The 21,079-nt window shown below is 43.8% G+C and overlaps 1 protein-coding gene across 3 annotated transcripts in view; it reads right to left on the bottom strand.

Moving 5' to 3' along the window:
- Positions 1–21,079, bottom strand: part of CDK8 (cyclin dependent kinase 8) — a 43,407-nt gene that overhangs the window by 10,199 nt on the left and 12,129 nt on the right. Inside the window, exons 2-6 of one of the 3 annotated variants that reach the window (XM_075265964.1) lie at positions 20,419–20,494; positions 16,531–16,641; positions 13,367–13,507; positions 2,403–2,460; positions 1,251–1,382 (exon numbers count right to left, since the gene is read on the bottom strand). In XM_075265964.1, coding sequence (XP_075122065.1) covers positions 1,251–1,382; positions 2,403–2,460; positions 13,367–13,507; positions 16,531–16,641; positions 20,419–20,494 — 518 coding nt within the window. Of the gene's footprint in view, positions 1–1,250; positions 1,383–2,402; positions 2,461–12,420; positions 12,527–13,366; positions 13,508–16,530; positions 16,642–20,418; positions 20,495–21,079 lie in introns of those variants that run through there. The other 2 variants (XM_075265965.1, XM_075265966.1) reach the window with 2 other exon arrangements.

Here is a 21,079-nt window from a genome sequence, read left to right as displayed (position 1 = left end):
CTTTGGTACTCTCTGCATCTGTCTCATACTCTCATTCCCCCCATGGCCCGCTCTAAGTATTAGTCGGACCCACAATGTTCCTTCCAAGTCCATTTACTGTAACATGAAGGCCACATTTGGAGCTGACAAGAAGCCTCACACGTTACAGTCCGACACTCGATAGTGTAGAAAACTTTTATATCAAGTTTTACTACTGAGCCTGAATAATTCTCCAGCTCTAGTAAGTGGATAGAGGAGAGCGGAGGAGGCAACTGGAGGAGTGTGCACATCGCCTCACACTGTGTGACCATCTGAGAAACCCAGGCCGGTCACGAACACTGCACTTTATTAGGGTATGTGACTGTGTGCCGTGTGTATATCACAAGAACACTTGTTTAGTTGGTACTGTCTCCAATGTCACCATTTCTGCATTCAGACACAGCACCACAATCCTTTACAGCAATGACAGACCATATGATACCCTTTATTACTGCACAGCATGAGGGTTAAGCCTCCACTTGGAATTTTGGGGGTCTATTAGGTGGATGCTATGTGGTACTAAAATAAAGGTCAATATAGTCTTAAGACTAAAAAAATAAATAAATAAAAGCATTCCTTAGTAGATAAAAGTTGAAACTATAGAAAATAGCTTTTACCCGCGAATTCGTCTGCGGTGATTTGAGAATTGGGCGGACACAGACGTGTGAAACTGTAAAAGTGCTTGAAAAAGTTTGGTGGGATAGCAAATGTGATGTGTTATATTGTGTATGTAGCAATACAGACAATGTGATGTGTTGTATTGTGTATGTAGTGATACAGAATGTGATGCGTTGTATTGTGTATGTAGTGATACAGACATCTGTTATATAGAGCTATATGTAAATGTGAGTGAGTAGAGTGAGGGCTACTCCTGAGGTGACAGTAAGGAGTGTGCAGGCAGGTTGAGGCAGGAAATGCCAGGCAGTGTGTGTGAGTCTATAGCTGGGACTAGGAGTCCTGCTTTTGTGAGTCTCCTGCTAGGAAGCCATGTTTAGTGGCACCAAAAGTAGCCTGTGACTCAATCCTAAGGGAAATTATGTTTGTGGAAAATTGCACGCAAATCCGTCCAGGCGTTTTAGCGTGATTGAGGAACAAACATCCAAACTCACAAACATCCAAACACACAAACTTTCACACTTATAATATTAGTAGGATAAAGACATAAAACTGTTGAGTCAGACTGACAGATACAGTGGTGGTGGGGTGATACATTATCCATCTCCTCTACTTACCAATAGCTTTGGTATAATGTCTGGCCCCCAGGAGCAGCTCTGGAGCTCGATACCAGAATGTAACAACTACGGGATCTAAATCAGCTAAAGGCTTTAAAGGTGAATTAAATAACCGGGCGAATCCCATGTCCGCTGCAAGAGACAAGACATAAAGGGACAAGTTAAGAAGTGGATACTGCAGATTAAGTGTAGTCATACAGAGCATTGGATGGATCATAGATGCACCTTCTTATCCCAGCTTAATAGGATTGACCCGTCAGTAGAAGCACTTGGGGGCCAAAGAATGGGCCTGGTGATCGGCAGGTTGGTTTTCATTAGCAGATAAAGTAACACTATGATGATAGTAAGGCTGGGTTCACACTAGCGCTCGGGGATTCAGTTCCTCTTCTGCATTAAAATGTGGAGAGAAGAGTCCGGCAAGCAGGACCCGTCTCCCTGCATTTGTCTGTCCCTTCTGGGTGGAAATCCTGCAGACTCCATTAGTGTCTATAGGGTCCGTGGGTTTCTGAGGATACCACTATTTTTAAACGGACAGACCCACTGAACGAAAACCCGAACACAGGTGTGAACCTAGCATAGCCAGTATATAACTAGGACTGGAACTGCAAGCCCTGGCTGTACAGGGAATAGACTATACCCAGCACACTGACCACCCTATAACTAACCACATGACAAAAGCGGAAAAGAGTGGCTTTTTGCCTTCCATAAATCCAGCATACATTGGTATTTATTATTGTAGGGGGTGGGATTAAAATTTCATTGCAGTGCTGGAGTTCTCCTTTAAGGCATCAGTTTATGTAGATAAACCCAGCACAGCCGTCCACCACAGGCCGTCCCAGATAACATTAGCTGGGTTATGTAACTGAGGGAACCAGTCTTTAATGACCATGAGAAAGTGCAATAAAACCGCAGGCCGTGCCCTTTATAAATCCTGTATCATGACATTCATGTGTGTTGGTAATGCGGTTATTAATAGCGGAGGACAAGGGTTGGCTATCAGCGTGTAACAGATTTGTAACCCGATAACTGGATAGGTCGAAGTATGGAGGAAAAGCCACTTTCTACATGAAGCCTCCCTAGCTGGCCTGCTCGGCTTTGTATAACATTTACATAGAGATATGAAACAAGTGCGTGAGGTTTTTTTATACAAACCTATTTTTACTCGTCCTCGTTCTGGACCTTCACCCATGACTAAAATGTTAGCAGGTTTCTGTGTAAGAGAAGAAGAGGTAGGTATTAGTATCTGGGTTACAGGCTTACCAGTATCCTCTAGTGAGGACGTCAGCATTTACATCGCACAAGGTCACATCACAGAAGGCAACTTACAGTCATAAATGGCATTTCCAGAAGAAAGTTAGAGGCCTTATCCTAAAGAATAGGTCATCAGAATTAGATGAGGATTCAACACCCAACTGAACAAATGTCCCCCGCAGTTGATACAGAGAATGGAGAAGGAAGCGGACAGCGCTGTTCTCTATGTAGTGGCTGAACTGAGTAACTGCAGCTGGAGTCCCATTCAAGTTAATGGAAACAGATCTTCAATTCCCTAATCTGAACACGACACAGAACATTGCTGTCTGCTAGAGGCCACACGGTGGCTCAGTGATTAGTACTGCAGCCTTGCAGTGCTGGAGTCCTGGTGTTCAAATCCCGCCAAAGGGAAAAAAACCAAAAAACAAACAAACAAAAAAAAAAAAAAAAAAAAAAAAAACACCTGCAAGGAGTTTGTATGTGCTCCCCGTGTTTACATGGATTTTCATCCCATATTCCAAAGACATACTGATTGGGGAAAAAAAAACAAAGAAAAAAAAACAAAAAAAACTGTCTGCTCACTGCTACATGCTATGGGAATAAGCTGCTTAGAATAGCTGATCGGTGGAGGTGCTGATAAGGATGACCTATCCTGAGGGCCTACGAGGACATGAACTCTTCAAGCAGCTTATTCATAAGCGGGGTTGTTGTACCCCGCTGATCTGATTTTGACGTCCTATTCGAATGAAAGGACAACAGTATCTCAGCCTTGGAAATTGTCAGGATGAAGCCAAAGCCTCAGCCTTAAAAGGAAACCTGTCACCAGAAAAATTGTGTGTAGGTAGTAGGTTATAGAGCAGGCAGAGCTGAACAGATTAATATATAGTATTGTTTCTTTTATGGAAAAAATTCTGTATACCCTTATTAGCAACCTGTTGTAACGTCAAGGAGGCGATCCTATAAGTGACTGCCCGGTATGTGCCCATGAGGGGAGGCTCTGTCTCCATGACTTTACAGCACAGAAATCACAAATGTCAATGGATAAGTGACAGGTGACACAATCTTTCCCAACAAACCTATATATCAATAATATAATATATTTGGAGGAGATCTACCAAACCATTAAAAAAAAAAATGCTTTTATGTGAAGAAAACCTCTAACTATTAGCTTGTGAGTAAGTCGGCATTAATTTGTCCATTACCATAAGCCTTTCTCGCTAAATAGACGGCTTTAATAACACTGCCGACGTGCTTCGCGCATAGAAATAAATTGCTGTTTTCCAGGCAAACAAAAGTATGACCTGAACTGAACCACAGGTGCAGCTCAAGTGCTCAGCCCTAGACAACAGTAACCAGCCGCAACCCAAGCGTTACAAGAGACTTTACTGGAGGCGATAAGCTTCTCAACAGGCTAAAGCCGTTTAATGCTCAATACCAGTATCCCAACAATGAGGCATAGTGTCTGAACTGGAAGGCTGCCCAATACTGTGCTATAGTATAGGTCTGCATCATTGTGGGCAAGACTACAAAACAGGTCTATCCACTGGTGTGGGGAAGGTTTGCCAACATAAAAGTTATGCTTTAGAACACCTGGAGTGATGTACACCCCCCCCCCCCCCCAACAGAGGATTTGTATGTACCCTGTACTTTCATGCAGGTCGTACATACCTAAGGCTGGCCCTTTTCTACCCTACTCATGTATCCTAAAACATCTCTAGTACCCCCACCCATTAAACATCGCTGAACTCCAGCATTATGCCCTTGTGTCTCAGAGGGGTGACTATAACCAGTTCCAGGCTTTTTTGTGCAAATCAATCCACTTTCCTGAGAAGGGGCCATGACAAATTCTACTCCAAATATTAATAATTCTACTTCAAAATAAAAACAAAAATAATTTTGCCCAGAAAACCACTTTAAACTTTCTATAAAGGATGAACACAAACTGCAGAAACTGTTATTTTGATTTGGAGTAGAATTTGTAGCATTGCCTGCAAATTTACATTTACGCAAATTAAAGTTCTTCGAATGATTTTGCGCTTTATTCCCTTTTTAAAATCAACTTATTGCTGTATGTTTTTACTCTTGATAGTTCAGATGTGGTCTCCTTCTGGATAGCCATGAATGACATCACAATCCTGTACATTTGCTATGCAGGAAGTTGAGCACAGGAACCCAAATGTGTACTTTTTGGTCAAACCAATACTGTAGGTGTCAGGCTGCAAAGTTCCAGAATTTTATCATGAGAGAGTGGGATAAAACCCCTAAAAATTGGCTTGGAGAGGAATTGGGTATAAATCTATCTATCTATCCCCCCTCTCAATGTCAGTGCTTCGGAGGCCTCATGAGCTCCAGCGAGATGAATGGGGGTTGAGAGTACTTGTACGTTTATGTAAAGTTTTTCTCTTGCACCTCACTGGGGGTCCCAGCTAAGACCTCACTAGACACTGATCTAATAATCATGATTTCTGTATTTACTTTTTGGGTGACTGAATAGGAGAACAGTCGGCATTACATGTATATTTCTCAGCAGAAAATTCCCAAAGCCAAGCCAAAATTTTGCCCTGAAAAATAACATAACACAGGCACTTCATGTGTCCATTATATAGAGTCTAGACAAGTGGCAAATGAATAACAGGCTGCTTTGATGCCCCCACTACTGTTCCCAATGAGCTGCAGATGGTTTAAGGTCCCACTGCTCTAAATGATCTAATTTTCTAGGAATTTTCTACATAATTACCATCCCAAAGGAATCTTAAGCAGTTGACCGAGCCAGATTGACTAACCCGACTGAAAATTCAGTATGGACTTCCCTACAAAACCAGATTTCTGAATTGCTGTACTCAGAGAATTCATTTCACACAACCTGCGTCAGCGCCCGGAATTCCCTAAATCTTAAACCTATCTTACTCGCTCCTTCCTCTTCCCCTGTCCTCTCCGTTGCGCTATGGAACTCTTGTTCAGTATGCAATAAACTCAACTACGTCCACAACTTCTCCATTTCTAATGAATTTACATTTTACAGTTTCACAGAAACATCCTCAGACCCTGCGAGAATTGAAGACCTCCATAGGAGAGGGCAGCGGGGGAGGCAGAGACAGTCTCACCCTACACCCCTGGCAACCCCTCGGTGCTCTTCATCTTAACACAGTTCTCCACCGTCACTGATGAAGAGCGCTCCACCCCAATCTCTAAATTCCACCTTCCCTCATGTGCGTTTGACCTGATCCAGTCACAGAACCCTCAACACCTCCAACTCAAAAACATCCATTAAATTCGCTCCTTCCTCACCTCTGAAACTACAAAGATGCTAATCCATGCCCTCAATCTCCCGCATGGATTACTGTAACACCCTTCTCCATGGCCTCCGGGCAAATATGCTCACTCACCTCCAGTTAACCTTAAACTGTGCTGCTTGCTTAATACACCTCTCCCCCTCGTTCTTCATCGGCTGCTGCCCTCAACAATCCCTTCATTGGCTACCTGTTGCCCAGCAAATAGAGTTCAAGTTACTAACCCTGACATACAAAGCCATCCCGCTACCTGCCCACACGCAACCTCCGAACCTTGAAAGGCCTCGTATACTGCTCTTCTCTCATCCGCTCTTCACACAAACGTCTCCAAGATTTCTCCCGTGCATCCCCCATACTCTGGAACTCCTTACCAAGATACATAAGACTGACCCCCACAATCACAGGCTTCAAGAAGGCCCTGAAGACTCACCTATTCAGGAAGGCCTACAACCTCCAATAATGCTACTGTCACCACACCACCATCTGAACATTCTTTCCTCATCTTCTGTCTCAATCCCAATCCCCTCAGACTGTAAGCCTTTGTGGGCAGGGCCTCTCGCCCACTATGCAAGTGTTGTATGTGCTGCATAGTGGTACTTGATAACCGACCAGCACTCTGCTATCGCCATGAATTTGCTGCTGAACCAAGTAGAAAAAGCCTGAGACACCTTGGTTCAAATAACCAGGCATACAGACCTATACAAGCTAGGGAATGCCAAGGCCCCAGAAACAACCCCCCTAACGCTTTCTGCTAGAACCAGGGTGAAAAAAAATAAATAAAAGTAACCGAAGGCAAGTTATAGCAGCAACAGGAGGTCCAGGACTGAGTCTAAATCTAGTTAAGACAGCTTTTTCTCGCCTTCAGTTGCCACGCACCTTGCCTTTGTCTAGCACAATCCTCATTAATTCTAAATACTCGAGATCAAATAAGTGCTCTGATCCTTTTCAGGGTCTCACAGGCCGCATATGCCTATAAATAAGTGGTGGAACAGTCTCAGAAGAGCTTTACAATAAAGGCGTAAGGCAAAGCTTCGCCAACCGGGCAGAGAAGACGCCACTTCAAGAAAATTTCCAGAGGCTACAGACACGTTCTCAGGAAAAAAAAAAAAAAAATACAGAGTGAAGATCTGCACTTCACATGTGGCCAGAGAAATCAGCAAATAAAAAAAAAGCATGTAGGATAGAAGAGCGTCAAGCTGGGTGGTCCCCATTCAACGAACGGAGGGGGCTTCCACTTAACAAGGAGAGGGGCTGATTAAGGCAACAGGAGTGCCCCATGTCTCCCGATGTCACCGCTGTGCTGCAAGGAACATGGAGGGCTCGGCTTGTTTGCTATAATCTAGTGACAGTGGGGAGCTATTGATTGTGGCGTTGTTAACTGGGACACATGGAAGAGACAGGACTCAACGTGATTTGTTACTAAATCTTCTATAATGACTATACAGTGCTGTAAATATGGCAGATTGGATCTAATGCAGAGTATAAAGCTGAAAATACTTTGTAATTGGCACAAGCAATAGAAATACACTCCTTAACATGGAGGCTAGACTGCTAATCTGCATGGTGATCTACGCTAACAGCAGAGGAAATACATGCGCGTCGAGCGGTTGGAAGAATACAGCCAAAACTGCCAAGTACTACCCTGGCCTAAGTCCCCAGACCTGAACCCAATTGAGAGTCTGTAGGATCGTGTTCATGCTAGTAATCCTCCCTCAGTACCCTACAGCAAATGTGGGGTGCGTTGCACTCAGCATGGCGCCATATGCCTGAGACAACCTACCAACACCTTATAGAGTCACTCCGAGCCCATCTAGCTGCTGTCCGTACTGGATATTAGATCGTTCTCATAAATAACATGACAACTGTATATTTAATGTCTGCAATCTCCACTGAAATTCGAAGAGGGCCTCCACTAACTATTGGCTCCACTGATCCCGATACAGTAGGAGTTTTCTTCTCTAGCCCTGACTATTCCGGAGCAATCATTTCTGTTAGTTTCAGCACAACAGCACCCTCTGCTGGCAGGCAGTCCTTGGCTGTCGGCTCCAACCCAGGACCGCCCACTTGACAGTAGAGAGCTGGGAATTGAAGTTTTGGAACAGCTGAAGAGTCACAAACTAGCGGGACTGAGGGACTTAAAACATGGCAAGGAGCATGAAGACATGCAACTGCACACTGGACAGCAAAGTATTGTGTATGGGGCTTATATTAGGGGTTAAATACAGATTACCTGACCGCCTGGGAATCCAATACATAGAGCTCATAGATCAGCTGCATGAAGCGGCACTCAGATAGGTCACCATATCATATTGGACCCTACACCCTCACAAAAAAAACCCCAAAACAAAACCCCAAAACACTATTTTAAGTGGCCAATGTTTATCAGCTGTGCTGGACATATTGATGTGAATGGAGACCTTTACTGATCAAACATGGTTACGTTCTGGAGAGTCCTTTTCAGAATTGGGCCACGTTACGAAAGATCTACTGAAATATTTCCCTACATGTAGCTCCGTTATGAATGTGCCCATGGCAAACAGTGACGCAACACTAACATATGTAGACTCTCCCACGTGGCCAATACAAATGCAGAAGACAGAGGTGCCTTTAGCCACCATCCATCACCCTCCATGTGTTCTCACAACACCCACAATACCACATGGGGAGACACTGTATGAACAGCAGCTTGCCAACAGAGGGCAGTATTTTGTGAAAGTGAGGACAAAGTTAACCTAATAAAAGAAAAGCATGAAATTAAAGGGGGGAGGGGACAAAAAAAACAAAAAACAAAAAAAACCACACACTATGTAATCATTTGTGGTTTAGAATGGAAAAGCTGTATAGAGTTGTCCCAAAATTACAGGGAGTCTGTCAGCATGAAACAGCATGCTAGCCACAGTGCCTTGCAGGACTTTGTATGCCGCTTCCCTAGACGTCCTTCCTCAGTCTGTCCACCGCTCAGTCATGGAGAAGGAAAAACTTGTTAAAGTTGAAAGTTAGTGGAAATGGGCTTTAAAGGTGTAAAATTTTGGCTTTGGAAAGGGCACGCAGAGCCCTGCAAGGTACTGTGTGTAGGTTTACAGGCTATGGTGTGCTGACACACTCCCTTTAAAAGCTGGTCAGTTTCTGAAAGAACTTAGAGGACCCGTGACCTCTCTCCAGGACCTCGCTTTAGTAGTTTTTAGAATTTGTTATTAATTCTGAATCATCTTTTCATAGAACTTTGTTGCGTTTCCCTCCTCATAGAAATTTATGAATGAAACGGACAGCTGGGTGTGTCCAGTTGGGGGCGTGTCCTGCTCACTGACCAATCAGTGCTAGCTGTGTCAAACTACAGAAACCATAGAGAAAAGCCCCTTTGACAAGAGGAAACGCCAACAAATCAGTTTGCTCAGGAGAAATAACAGAGGAACATGGCAGAGTGTATGGCCCCTTCTATATGACCGTGTACTGCGGGGGTGGGGCAGAGTTTGCAGTGACATTTGAGCGTCATCCAGTGAATCCAGTTATACATTTACATCTATTGGAGGATTCTGTTCATTCAATTTTGAATACGGGGACGCCCGTGTCATCAGAACTGAATGTATCCGAAGCCTCCATAGTCATGACTGTATAATGGGAATCTGACGTCAGGGTCATCCCAGTGAATTCTGCTGCAAAATTGGACCCACACACTCTGGTGTGCACGGTGCCTTAGAAGAGAACAAGCCTCAGAATTGGCTTTGGACAGATTCCACTAGTCCTAATCCATCCCCCCATATTCCTACATTATTGGACATGCAATGCTGGGGATACAGACTTATTAGACTAACAAGAAGTCTACAGAATTACCATAGCCTGTTTATTCACCAAATAAAGCACATTCTTCCCTACTTGACCATCCCAGAATAAACAAACACAGGAGTCTTATAATGTCAAGGACCCTTATCTTCCAATCGCAAACATTCCCCTATGTACTTGAAATCACAAAAGCACTTTCTACATCTGGATAAGAGTCAAGACTCCGATCAGACAAGTCTGTTTTTATATCAAAGTTTCCAGTTCCTACAATCTTATAGACATTAGCAAAGCAGGGGTAGCCAGAGTCAAGGGGGACTAGCACCACCCAAAGCATATTCAGCAGACACTACTGTGTTAAGAGCACAGTCCACTAAGAGAACAGACCTCTGTTATGTAGGTCACTTATATAGATTTGAAGAATCAATTTTATGCAAATGAGACAGTTAGTGCACTGGAGGCGGGCTTTCAGCCCTAGATGCACTGGTGCAGTTGCCCATTTAGGATGGGTGATGTCATAGCAGTGAGAGGTTTAAGTGTCACTGCTTGGGGTGGCTCAGACTTCGAAGTCTGACCAGCAAGAGAATGGCTCAAGGAAGCTGAAGGTCCGTCCCCAACGCACCAACTGCCTCATTTGCATAAAACTTTAAAAAAGTGGTTTCTCAAAATCTACAAAAGTGACATGCATAACAAAGAAATCATGGCTGGGCTTCTGACAAGTACCAGACCATAGAAAATTCCTGCATCACGGATGTATCATGTGATCAAGACAACAGACCGTCACTACTAAGAAGATTGGAGAAAATCTTTTAAACTCTGCAAAATTTTTATTTATATATGCAGATATATATATATATATATATATATATATATATATATACCCCACAGATAGGGAATGTTCATGGGAAAACCCCCTTGTACCCCATAATCTAAGGGAAACCCCTTTAGCAGGTCCATGGTATCGCCTTCCTGAAGTGACAGGTAAAGTCATTCTCTCCTCTCCCTGCACGGTCAGCAGCTCCTATTCTCCTGCACACTGGTTAAAGTGCAATTGAGAGTTTATGCAACTCTGCTTTAACCGGTGATCTCTCTGACCGGTACAAATTTCAGATACCCAAATTTACCACTATCTGATCTAAAACCTGTTGATAGGGAAGGAAAGAAAATGCTGTTTGGGTGGCACAGAGCAACAAGTACATGACCCACAGACCTACTACTGTATGATCAATGGGGCCAGCTCGCCAGGGGACAAGAATGTATTCACACACTTCAGGTTTCTAATAAAAGAAAAGGTAGGCAGCCAGAATTAAAGGCAGTGTTTCAGCGGCACTAGATAGATTAGGTAGATATAGGATTGTACAACCACACTGAACATTGGCAGCAATGGATGAAATCTTCACACTCCCCTGATCTCTGTGCTCCTGAGTAGAGATGAGCAAATAGTATTTGAAACTCCAGTTTCGAATACCTCACTCCATAAGAATGAATGGGAGCAGGTGCGTGCTGGATGGCGCTTAACCCCTTGTAGTTCACCCACTCCCATTCATTCCTATGGGAGCGAGGTATTCGAAACTGGAGTTTCAAATAGTATTCGCTCACCTCTAGTAATGCCCTGGATGGACACTAGAGCGGTTACTAAGAAGTAGAAGAGGTTAGGTAGTGTTTATTGCAGAGAACTCAAGAGATCCAACATTGGGACTGTGAAATCAATCGAATTAAGAGGGATTTTCAGGGTAAAAAATATTGATAACCTATTTCAAATATCTGTCAAAAATCAGATGGGTGGTATTCTGACACCCCCATCAATCAGCTGTGGATACACAGAGACTAGAGTAAGAACCAGGCAACCAAGTGAGTAGTGACATAATAGTCACAGCAGCTTAGGTCGCATTCTCAATAGGAGCTGATCTGCAGTACCTGGTCTGACCACTACACAGAACAGCACCGTCTGCTTCCTTCTCCACAACTTGCTGGAGCTGATCGGCGATAGGTGTTGGAACCCCACTAATGCTTAAGATAATATACAGAGAAACCCTTCATTTGATTCACCATTTCACAGTATCACATTTTAGATTTTTATCAGAATTGTGAAATTGCTGCAAGTCCTGCCCCGAAGTCTGATATATTCCACACAGAAAAAAAAAACATAAAACAAAACAAACATAAAAACCAAGAAAATGGACAAAGACAAAAATTAAGATTTTATTTTTAGGCAAAAAAGGCAACACAAGGCAAATTAAAATGCCTTGATCTGCATTCCTCTTTAGGGCTAGCTCACGCGGGGCTATGGACCGCGTATTTTGGTCCTGATTTTGACGCGGGAAGCCGCGTCAGAATAGGACGAAGACGCGCCTGCCGCGACTTCCAACAGTCACAGATTCCCGCTCCGGAGTAGGCCCAAATGAATGGGCCTAGTCTGGAGGGTGCTGTCGCGAGGCGGACGCCGGGGCTGAATCAGCCAAAGAATCTGCCTGAAGAAAGGGCAGCTCGCTTCTTTTTTCCGTGAGCGGTTTGAAAAAAGTAAGCTAGTGGTCTACATAGACCTCCATTATGAGGCGGCAGATTTTGAGGTGGACTCCACATCAAAATCCGCCCCCTCTTGCCTGTGAACGAGCCCTTGCCTAGCCAGCACTGTCAGTGGGTTTCAGGCATCACTACGCGGCCTCTCCTCCTATTAGACAACCGATTTAAGGAATTTGCACTATACTTTATCCTTCAAGTCATTACATAAGACTTTGATAATCCAATCTCTTGCAGATCCTATAGCTACTCTACATTACTATGGTATCAGTACCCAGTAGACAGGTCTAGATTGAAGGCCTATGTATCATTTCTTGGGTGACTGGTTCTACCTCCCCACTTTGGAAAATACTCGGAAAGTGTTCTTAGGCTTTGTGAACACATTCAGCCGTGAGTGGGTCCACAGAAATCAGGATGGATGGCGTGCGTATATTCACCCAAGAATAAAATAGGCAGACAGAGCTGCAAAATGGGATTAGGACCGGCTCCATATTTTGCGCTTTGGTCTTGCATCTGTAAAAGCTACCAGTGAGGGTATGGGACCATAGAAATGAATAATTCAACACAGTCGTGTGTATGAGGCCTTAGTCTCAGGTATCCATATACAAGGCCCCTTGTAATAAATGTACATAACCTAGGCTCACAAAGTACTGCATATCGTGCAAGGCTTAGTTCACACGAGAATAGGGGGTGGCGGAATTTGGTAGTGAAAAAAAACAAAAAAAAAAAAAACACAAAAAAGAAAAAAACAAAACAAAAAAAAAAACAAAAACACTTCAGGAATTAGGAAGCGGTTTTTGGAGACAGTGGCTTTTTTGGAGCAGTTTTTGGTAAAAACAGCCTCAAAAAAACACCAGGCGGTTTTTCCCTCCAGCACAGTGAATAGACCTTCATAAAACCCCAGGCGGTTTTTGCCAAAAACTGTGATGCGGTTTCCACCTCCCATTTACTTGTATTGATATCCTGAGGCGGAATCCACCTCAAGAAAGGTCATGTTGCTTCGTTTTTCCCGCTGGTGGAACAACGAACGCTAGCGGTCTACATAGACCACTATTGTAAGGAGGCAGATTTGAAGGCGGATTCCGTGTCCAAATTCCGCCACACTGGCCCCGTGTGAACGAGCCCTAAGGGGACGCTCTCTAATCTGCATCCTAGGAGCAGGGAAGGCAGAGAGAAAAAACCAGGAGGGAAACAGAACTAAGAAGAGGAATGACTGCTCTACTTAGTTCTATTTGGCTGTCAAACCTGTTAGCAATGCAGAGCTGCTGATCAACTTACCAAATCTCTATGTAACACCCAGTTGGCGTGCAGGTAGTGAATACCATCTAGAATCTGATACAGTAGTGACTTCACCATTCCTCGAGGTAACTGCACTGGTTTCTTGTTGGCTTTAGACGCTCGGTGAAATTTGATTATGTGCTGAAAGAAGCAAAAACACATTTGGCAATGAGACGAGACATGGGAAAGGTTATTTCCATTCACTTGTGCAGTCTCCCTTTTTTCCTGGAACGAACTTGCGGCTGAAGGTCAGATAGCAGAAGTATAAAGGAAACTAAGACAATCCACATTACTGCCTGCTAGAAACAAACATACAGAAGGGGGCAGAATTACAAACGGATGATGGTAGATAAAGAGATTAGAAGTTTATTCTGAAGACAGCCTGCCATTTCTATCCTCCTGTCCTTGGCTGGATAGTCTTTGTAACCTCCAGCATAGGATTTGCCATATTTATTAGGATTTTCAATATTCCGGCATAAATCTCTTCTATAAAGGATTTAGAGGCAGTCATATACATTAGACAAGTCCATAGGATAGAGGGTAAAATAGCTTATGGGTGGAGTCCAACTGCTGAGACCCTCACCGGTACTGAGAATAGGGGTGTTCTATCCCCATTGGGAATTGAACGTATGTATACGTAATTAGCATTCCATTCACTTCGATGGGGCTTCCGGAGATTGATATACCCGGTTTAGGCCAGGGCCCCACATGGCGTAAATGCCACAGTTTGGTCGCAAAGGTAACGCCATGGCAAAATCCATACAAAGTGAATGGGATGCTAGCGACTCCCATCCGCACATTGCAGAAAGATACGCTCAGCGTAAATTATGCAATTTCCCAAACCGTTGTGGGTTCCCCGTAGGTATAATAGAAGCAGAGGAAACCTCTGCAGACTCTCTCAGTGAAAAGCACTATGGGAAAAACAGTCATGCATTTACACCGTTTTTTCCTGCAGCACTTCTTTGCTGTGGCGTACTATGTCAGGCCTTAGCCTTAAAGACGTTTTCAGGGTTTAAATATATGAATGATCTAGCCTAAGGAAGGATCATAAATGAGATTATCAGCGCCTGACACCCAACACTCCCATTGATCAGCTGTTCACTGTACAAGAAAGGAGCAGGAAGCAGACAGCGCCATTGTCTGTGCAGGGGCCAGACCAGCTCCCGTTCACTTAGTTGGGTAACTATACAGAGAACAGTGCTGTCCGCTTCCTGCACCATTCTCTGTGTACGAGCTGCTAAGAAAAGCTGATACACAAGTATGCCGGGAGTCACGTCACTGATATCCGATCAGCTGGGGGGGGATATTTTGACTAGAAATCCCCTTTAAGCACTTTGGTCACATGCTTGATAGCAGGGGGGAGCTGGTTAGCAAAGGCAACTACGAAGTTAGAGATAGCAGCCATGTGTATAAAAGGAGGAAAGACTAATGTAAAATCTGTATTAGTATCAAGAAAAACAACAATACAAACACGACAGAACTGTTCTTTCAAGAAGAAGGAAAAAAAAAAAAAAATCAAATAAGCAGCAATTTAGTAATATACTCCATTATATGCTACAGCATGAAAACAAGAGCCTGAGGAATAGACTGGGGAGTAGCTGAAATGCACAGCTCATGAATTGGACACCTGATCGTGCCCGGACACAAAAGAATGCATTTAAGAGGCAGAACCAGCAAAGTGAATCCATTCTCCTTGTAGCCGAGGCCGATGAAAGGAGAGACGCTGGAATGGAGCCGGCTCTGAAGTGCACTTTCAAAATCCCTCTTCTAAGAATCTAAGCCAGGTCCGGAAGCCTGGCCGCTGCCTCCGATAGAGTAACACAGAGGTTCAGTATACCAGGCTGAAAGGGGAGCCGGGCCCATTGAGTTCAGTCTATGGCCACTTTCCCCTATCTTTTCTTTGGTATGTTTATCCAGAGCAAAGGAAAACAAGTGACTGGAAAGAGCCAATAAGAGAATAACTCCATCCTAAGACTAAATGGAAACTGCCTTCAGATCTGGAATCCAGACAAAAAGCCTGGGCACTGGAGCGATTCTCAGCGCTGGGCTGGAGACAGCATTGTATGGACACCTGTAATAACACAGTCGTGGCCTTGCACACACACAACTGCTTAGCTAAGGGCTGTCAGTCACGTCACACACCTCCAAAGGCAAGGAGTGCAAGATCCGGAAGGGATTTAGAAGAGAAATCTCAGGCCACAAAGTGAGGCAAGTTCATCATAAGGGTGCTGTCCTACTCCTATGGTGGCAACATGATACACCAGGGTGCAAGCCGCGGCCCCTGCTGAGAGGAGACGACACGTGATAACATTCCTTACCCTGCAATGGCTGCCAAGTGACCCATCTAGTGACATTTGCACTTCTCTATAAAACTAGGGATGAGAAGTGATGTAGGTATGCAAAAATAGTGTGCGGGGCAGAGTTACCTACTGACATATGCCTGCTATCCATATGGAATGACTGCACTAATGCGATTCTCCATCTGGGGATACTCACACATGACATTTGTTACAGAAATATTTGTGGCTGAAAATCAGTTCCAAGCATAGGCATGAGTTTGCTTTTCCTGAAACCCTCATCTAGAGAAATGGCACAGTCATTGAAATTTCTTAAACCTGCCGCTCAAGGAATGCATTGTGGATTTTTGACAGCAAGACGACATGCTCAAAATCCACAGATCAGATCAGGCCCCATTAGGAGAACGCAACGCCTCATTTATTTCAAAGGGGAGTGCCGCAGGTAATAGAGTACTACACTTTGGCTATCTACAACACTCCCATTGATACGAGTGGAGTGCTGCGTGTGCCAATAACTGCTCTGACCACGACAGACTCCATCTTCTATATATTACATAAGCACCCATTTATTTCAGATGGCACCATGAAATAGCCGAGTTCTGGCATTACAAGAAATATATATCTATACATTTTCTCTTAAAACTGGTGGCATAATAAATAGAGATGAGCGAATACTATTCGAAACTTCCCAGCGCACGGCCACTCCCATTCATTCCTATGGAGCGAGGTAGTCGAAACTGCAGTTTCGAATACTATTCGCTCATCTCTAATAAATATCAAAAATTAGAATTGGTTTGCTACATTTTGCACCAATGGCTTAATGACGTACAGTTTTTAATGAAGAATGAAAGGGAACAGTGGTCTTACCCATAAGTCGTGCTCCGCAAAGTCAAATAAGAGATAGACCTTTCTGTCTGCATGAGAGAGGAACACTTTTTGCAGAGAAATAACGTTTGGATGTTTCAGCTCCCGCAAAAGCTGCAAAAATAAATTAAAAAAAAATAAAGTTAGTATTGATGCAAAATGTTCAACAACAAAATCCACACAAGAAACACTGCAGTAGCTAACGGTGCGGCACGTTTAGGCACGGCGGAGTCGGCGATCAACAGTAGTTAACCCACTATGGAGTATGAAGTACAATACAAGAGTAGCAGGTGGGGCTGAAACAAAAACTTAACATGCGGCAGAAATACACCAAAGTGTCTTGAAGCAGCAGGTCCATTATAGCCATCAGATTTCTACCTTTGCAATGCACATGGTGGATAATGAAAAGGAATTCCTCTTATTTTCTTCCATTGAAAACAATGGGAGGCAGATTCTGAACATAATCAGCTGCGGATTTGGGAGTGGAATCTGCTCCCAAATCTGCAACAAATTTTTATGTATAAACTTAACACTAAATACTGTAGCTCTATAGACTGTGCTAAACATGGCTATTCTATCGTGTGTCTACCATGTATTCTGGGTTTTATTAGGGGAAAGCTTTAAAAAGGTCTCAGAGTTCTGGGGCAAATTTACTATTGAAGATGCACTAGAAACATTAAAAGTGGCCTAAAAATATATTCATACACACTAGGATCACATCTGAGCTCTAGTTAGAGGACCAGAAAAGCAGGCCACTAAAACAGAGGGCACCAAGGGTACCCGCCATAGCCCATTGAATATAATGGGAGTTGTCATGTGCCCATTATTTTGGCTGAAAGAGTTGGACTTAGAGCTCTGAATGGTTTGGGATATTACTATTGGTTAGAAAGGCCCCCTGACCTATTGAAGATGGTCAAAAAGGTGTCTAGTGAGCCCAGTAACCGGCTGTAACCTATTGGGAAAGCTGGCCGTAAGGGTTCAATTTTCTTACAGTATGTCCACAAGGGAAATTAAAGGGGTGACCCTGTGGATAAGTGTACATAAGGGCGGAATCGGTGCATGCCATGTCCATTAATCCGGCCACCTGTATAAGTGAGGACATCTATATTAATGCAGATGACAGGACGATGTTTCAGTCCCCGGGAGACCTTCTTCAGGACTACATGCCACTATCCCTGCTGAATGTCACCACTTGGGGTAATAAAACTAGCATATGGAAGTATGGAAAATGGGTCTTAAAGACCTTGCTCCCCACCCCCTTTCTTATTAAAAGGGATTCACTCCATTATCTGCCCATAAAAAGCTAGGGCCATATAAACATGCCATAGTTTAAGGCAGGACATGCAGGAAAAAAAAAAAAAAAGTTTTGACATTCTCTCTGAACTTTCTGTGGCTCTTCCATGTGAACCGTGCCATCTGGACCACGCTGAAGCTGATGTCTCAATACCCTTGAACTACCCGACCTTCGTGTTGCCAAAGCTCACAAGTGCACAGGCAAACATCCTACTCTGCCCCGAAACATGGAAATCTGAAGGAAGGAGGCAAAACCACATAAACCAGCTTGCAAAAAATACAAGACCAAGTAAAACATCCATAAAAAGCGGATTAGACTTTTTTTTCACGGATTCATCTCAATTGCTACTTTAAGCTGAAAATAAAACTGAACTTATAAAGGAGTCTTATGAGGTAATGACAGGTTAATGAGCCGTAGTAATGGCTGTGCGGGCCAACGTAGTCTGCGAGTTCAGCTGCTTCTTATGCTGTCCAACACAAGTTCAGGAGAGTGGCCTGAAATCTGCACATCCTGGGAGTTGTAGTCACAGTGCTTGGGATGAGGGCGAATCCAAGGTATCGGGGCGCAAGAGGAGCGTCAGACCATCAGTCCTTATTTAAAGGAGTAACTTTACAAGAACCAGTGTGACATAGGAAAAAGTAACACTAATATCACTAAAATACACAAAAAAAGCCAGTTCTAAAACTGGCAATGCTGCCAAAAATCACCGAAAACGCTAAGTGTAATACAGCCAGATCCACCACTAACACTGCTCATTTTTACAGTCTTGCCAATATCTCCCAACTCTACCAATTCAGTTTTCAGTGCCATTTCTTTTCAATGCCACCAATACAACCAACCCTAATGCTGCCAATTCCGCTAAATGTACCATAAATACCCCTCACTTCCATCCCAGATTGCTGCTTGCCCCGCTCATATCTTCCACCTATTTTGGTCCTGTTCTTCCCTGGTTCCTTTCTGGTGCCAGGTTCAGGCTCTATTAGAGCGAGTGTTGGGGGTGCACAGTCTCCTTTCTCCCAGGACGTTTCTCCTTCATCTCCCACTTGTCAAGTTATGCAAGCCTGCTCTCCATCTCTTTTTATTTCTTTTGACGCCTGCTAGCTGTCTAATAGCTAAGCACTGGCACCAGCTAGCCCCCCCCCCCCCCATCCCTAGAGGAACTGTACTGTAGGATCAGGACTGCACGTTCTCTGGAGTACCTAACTGCTGTCCTCAATAATGAGGAGGAATGATTTCACGCCATTTGGAACCTGTGGGACACATTTTAGGCATCTCAGGCTATATGAATCAGTGGTCCACTGAAGCCCTACCAGTCTTCCCTTATTGGTGTTCCCTCCCTGTCCTGGTCCACTATTGTCCTTCTGATTATGTTTTTGTTTAGTTTGATGACCTGTGTTGATTTAATTATCGCATTACCTTAATGTTGTATTCCTTTTTGGTTTTCTCTCTTTTTTTGGATTGATACTGTTTATCGCACCTGTTGTAACCTTTCTTTGTTGAAAAATTTCATAAAAAAAAAAAAAACAAAAACAAAAAACCCCTCACTACTAATAGCACCCATCTGGGCAATAGTGCTCACACTAATAGCACCCCATCCCACCAAGTACAGTAGTGGAGTAAGAGTTGGGTCCAATTTTGAACTCCTATATTATTCTCTATTTCCCGGAACATATACCGTATCAGTTTACCAAATGGTTTTGGTTTTTGACAGTGCTATCAGAAGATACAATAATTTTATTATGAGCATGAACACTAATGCCAAGTTAAAACCAGAATTAGGTAAAGGTCATGATCCCACAGGGGAAGTTCATGCAGATCATTCATATCAAACACTAGTTTATGTATATTGAATGCAGATCAAAAAAACCGTCCTTGTCCACCATGGGGACATGGGGGGGAGGGTGTCAAGATACCCTTTAATGAATGCAGCTTTTTAATATGACAAAATACATGTCAGTCTGGAATCACCTTAGGCCTCCAGTGCTAGGGTGAATACAGGCTGGAATACCTGATCAGGGCATCAGCAGGGTTTCTTGACCCAGTCGGGAGATTAGGACTCCTGGCATCACAGTGATCAAGGGTCCTAGAAGTCCCTGACTCAGCATGGCGCTACAGTAACACACTTTATAGTGTAGGGTAGAGCGGAGCCATGAAGTGGCAGGGACTGCTAGCATCACATCACTATGACCAGTCCTGGAATTGTGGCCAGTATATGGTCCAGCGTTTCTGGACTGTATGTGCACAAGGCGTTATGGGCCAATACAGATGGCCTTATGCTAGCCATAGTATAGATCCTGTCTGGCCATGGATCTAATGACTTGAACTAGCAGCATCATAGAGATCTATGGGGCTGTCACTTTACAGAATTAGACTGGCATTGGATTTGTGAGCAGAATATAGATACAAAATATAAAAGCATTAGAGGCCTAAGGGACTCCATTTGCAGTGTATGAATACTATACATATCAGAGACATGGAGGTCACCAGAAACAGACAAGTACACATACACCAAACCTGCAGGATACAAAAGGACACGAAAGTATATAAACTAGTAGAAATAAACCATGGTCATGTTCACACCACACAGTTGTACTTACAGCGATCTCTCTGCACGCAGACATGGAGATTCCAGTACCTTCTATTTGTTTCAGAGCATAGTCTCGGTCATCTTTCCTAAGACAAGGTAAAGAGACAGAATTAGAGGGGATAAGATGATGCTGCGTAATAAAACAGTAACTCTCATAGGAGACCATCCCTGGGTGGGGCCCCAATGATCATGAGAAGGAAGAAGGTGCAGACTAATCCTACTGACCGGCTATGCTGGAAATTTCCTCTGGGGCCCCATTAAGTTACATACATAGGTGTCTAAGAGTCCGGCTAACCTGGGAAGACCCGTGTAGGAGACACAAAGGGCGAAAACAGAACTGCAGCCCCATCATGCTCAGGATCAGAGGGGTCCCTTGGGTCATAATGTGAAGGCATATCCTAGTAATATCACATAGGAATACCCCTTTATGCAAGCAAGGGGGTGGGGGTGGGGGATGATTACAATCTTCAATGCACCCTACCCCAATAAAGGGGGATCTACCGTGTCTCCTGACCGGATACTTGTATTCCCATTAAATAACGGAGCCTCCGTGTTGTGATGTTCCTCTGTCATTCCTCCTAGAAATTTATAGATAAAACTGACAAGTGGGCGTTTCCCTCGTCTGAGACGTATCCCTATAGCCCGACACTGATCAGACAGTATCACAATGT

This window comes from Leptodactylus fuscus, chromosome 2 (assembly GCF_031893055.1).
Source record: "Leptodactylus fuscus isolate aLepFus1 chromosome 2, aLepFus1.hap2, whole genome shotgun sequence".
NCBI classification, from domain to species: domain Eukaryota; kingdom Metazoa; phylum Chordata; class Amphibia; order Anura; family Leptodactylidae; genus Leptodactylus; species Leptodactylus fuscus.
Note: the sequence above shows the minus strand (reverse complement) of the source record. Positions and strands in the feature narration are given on the sequence as shown.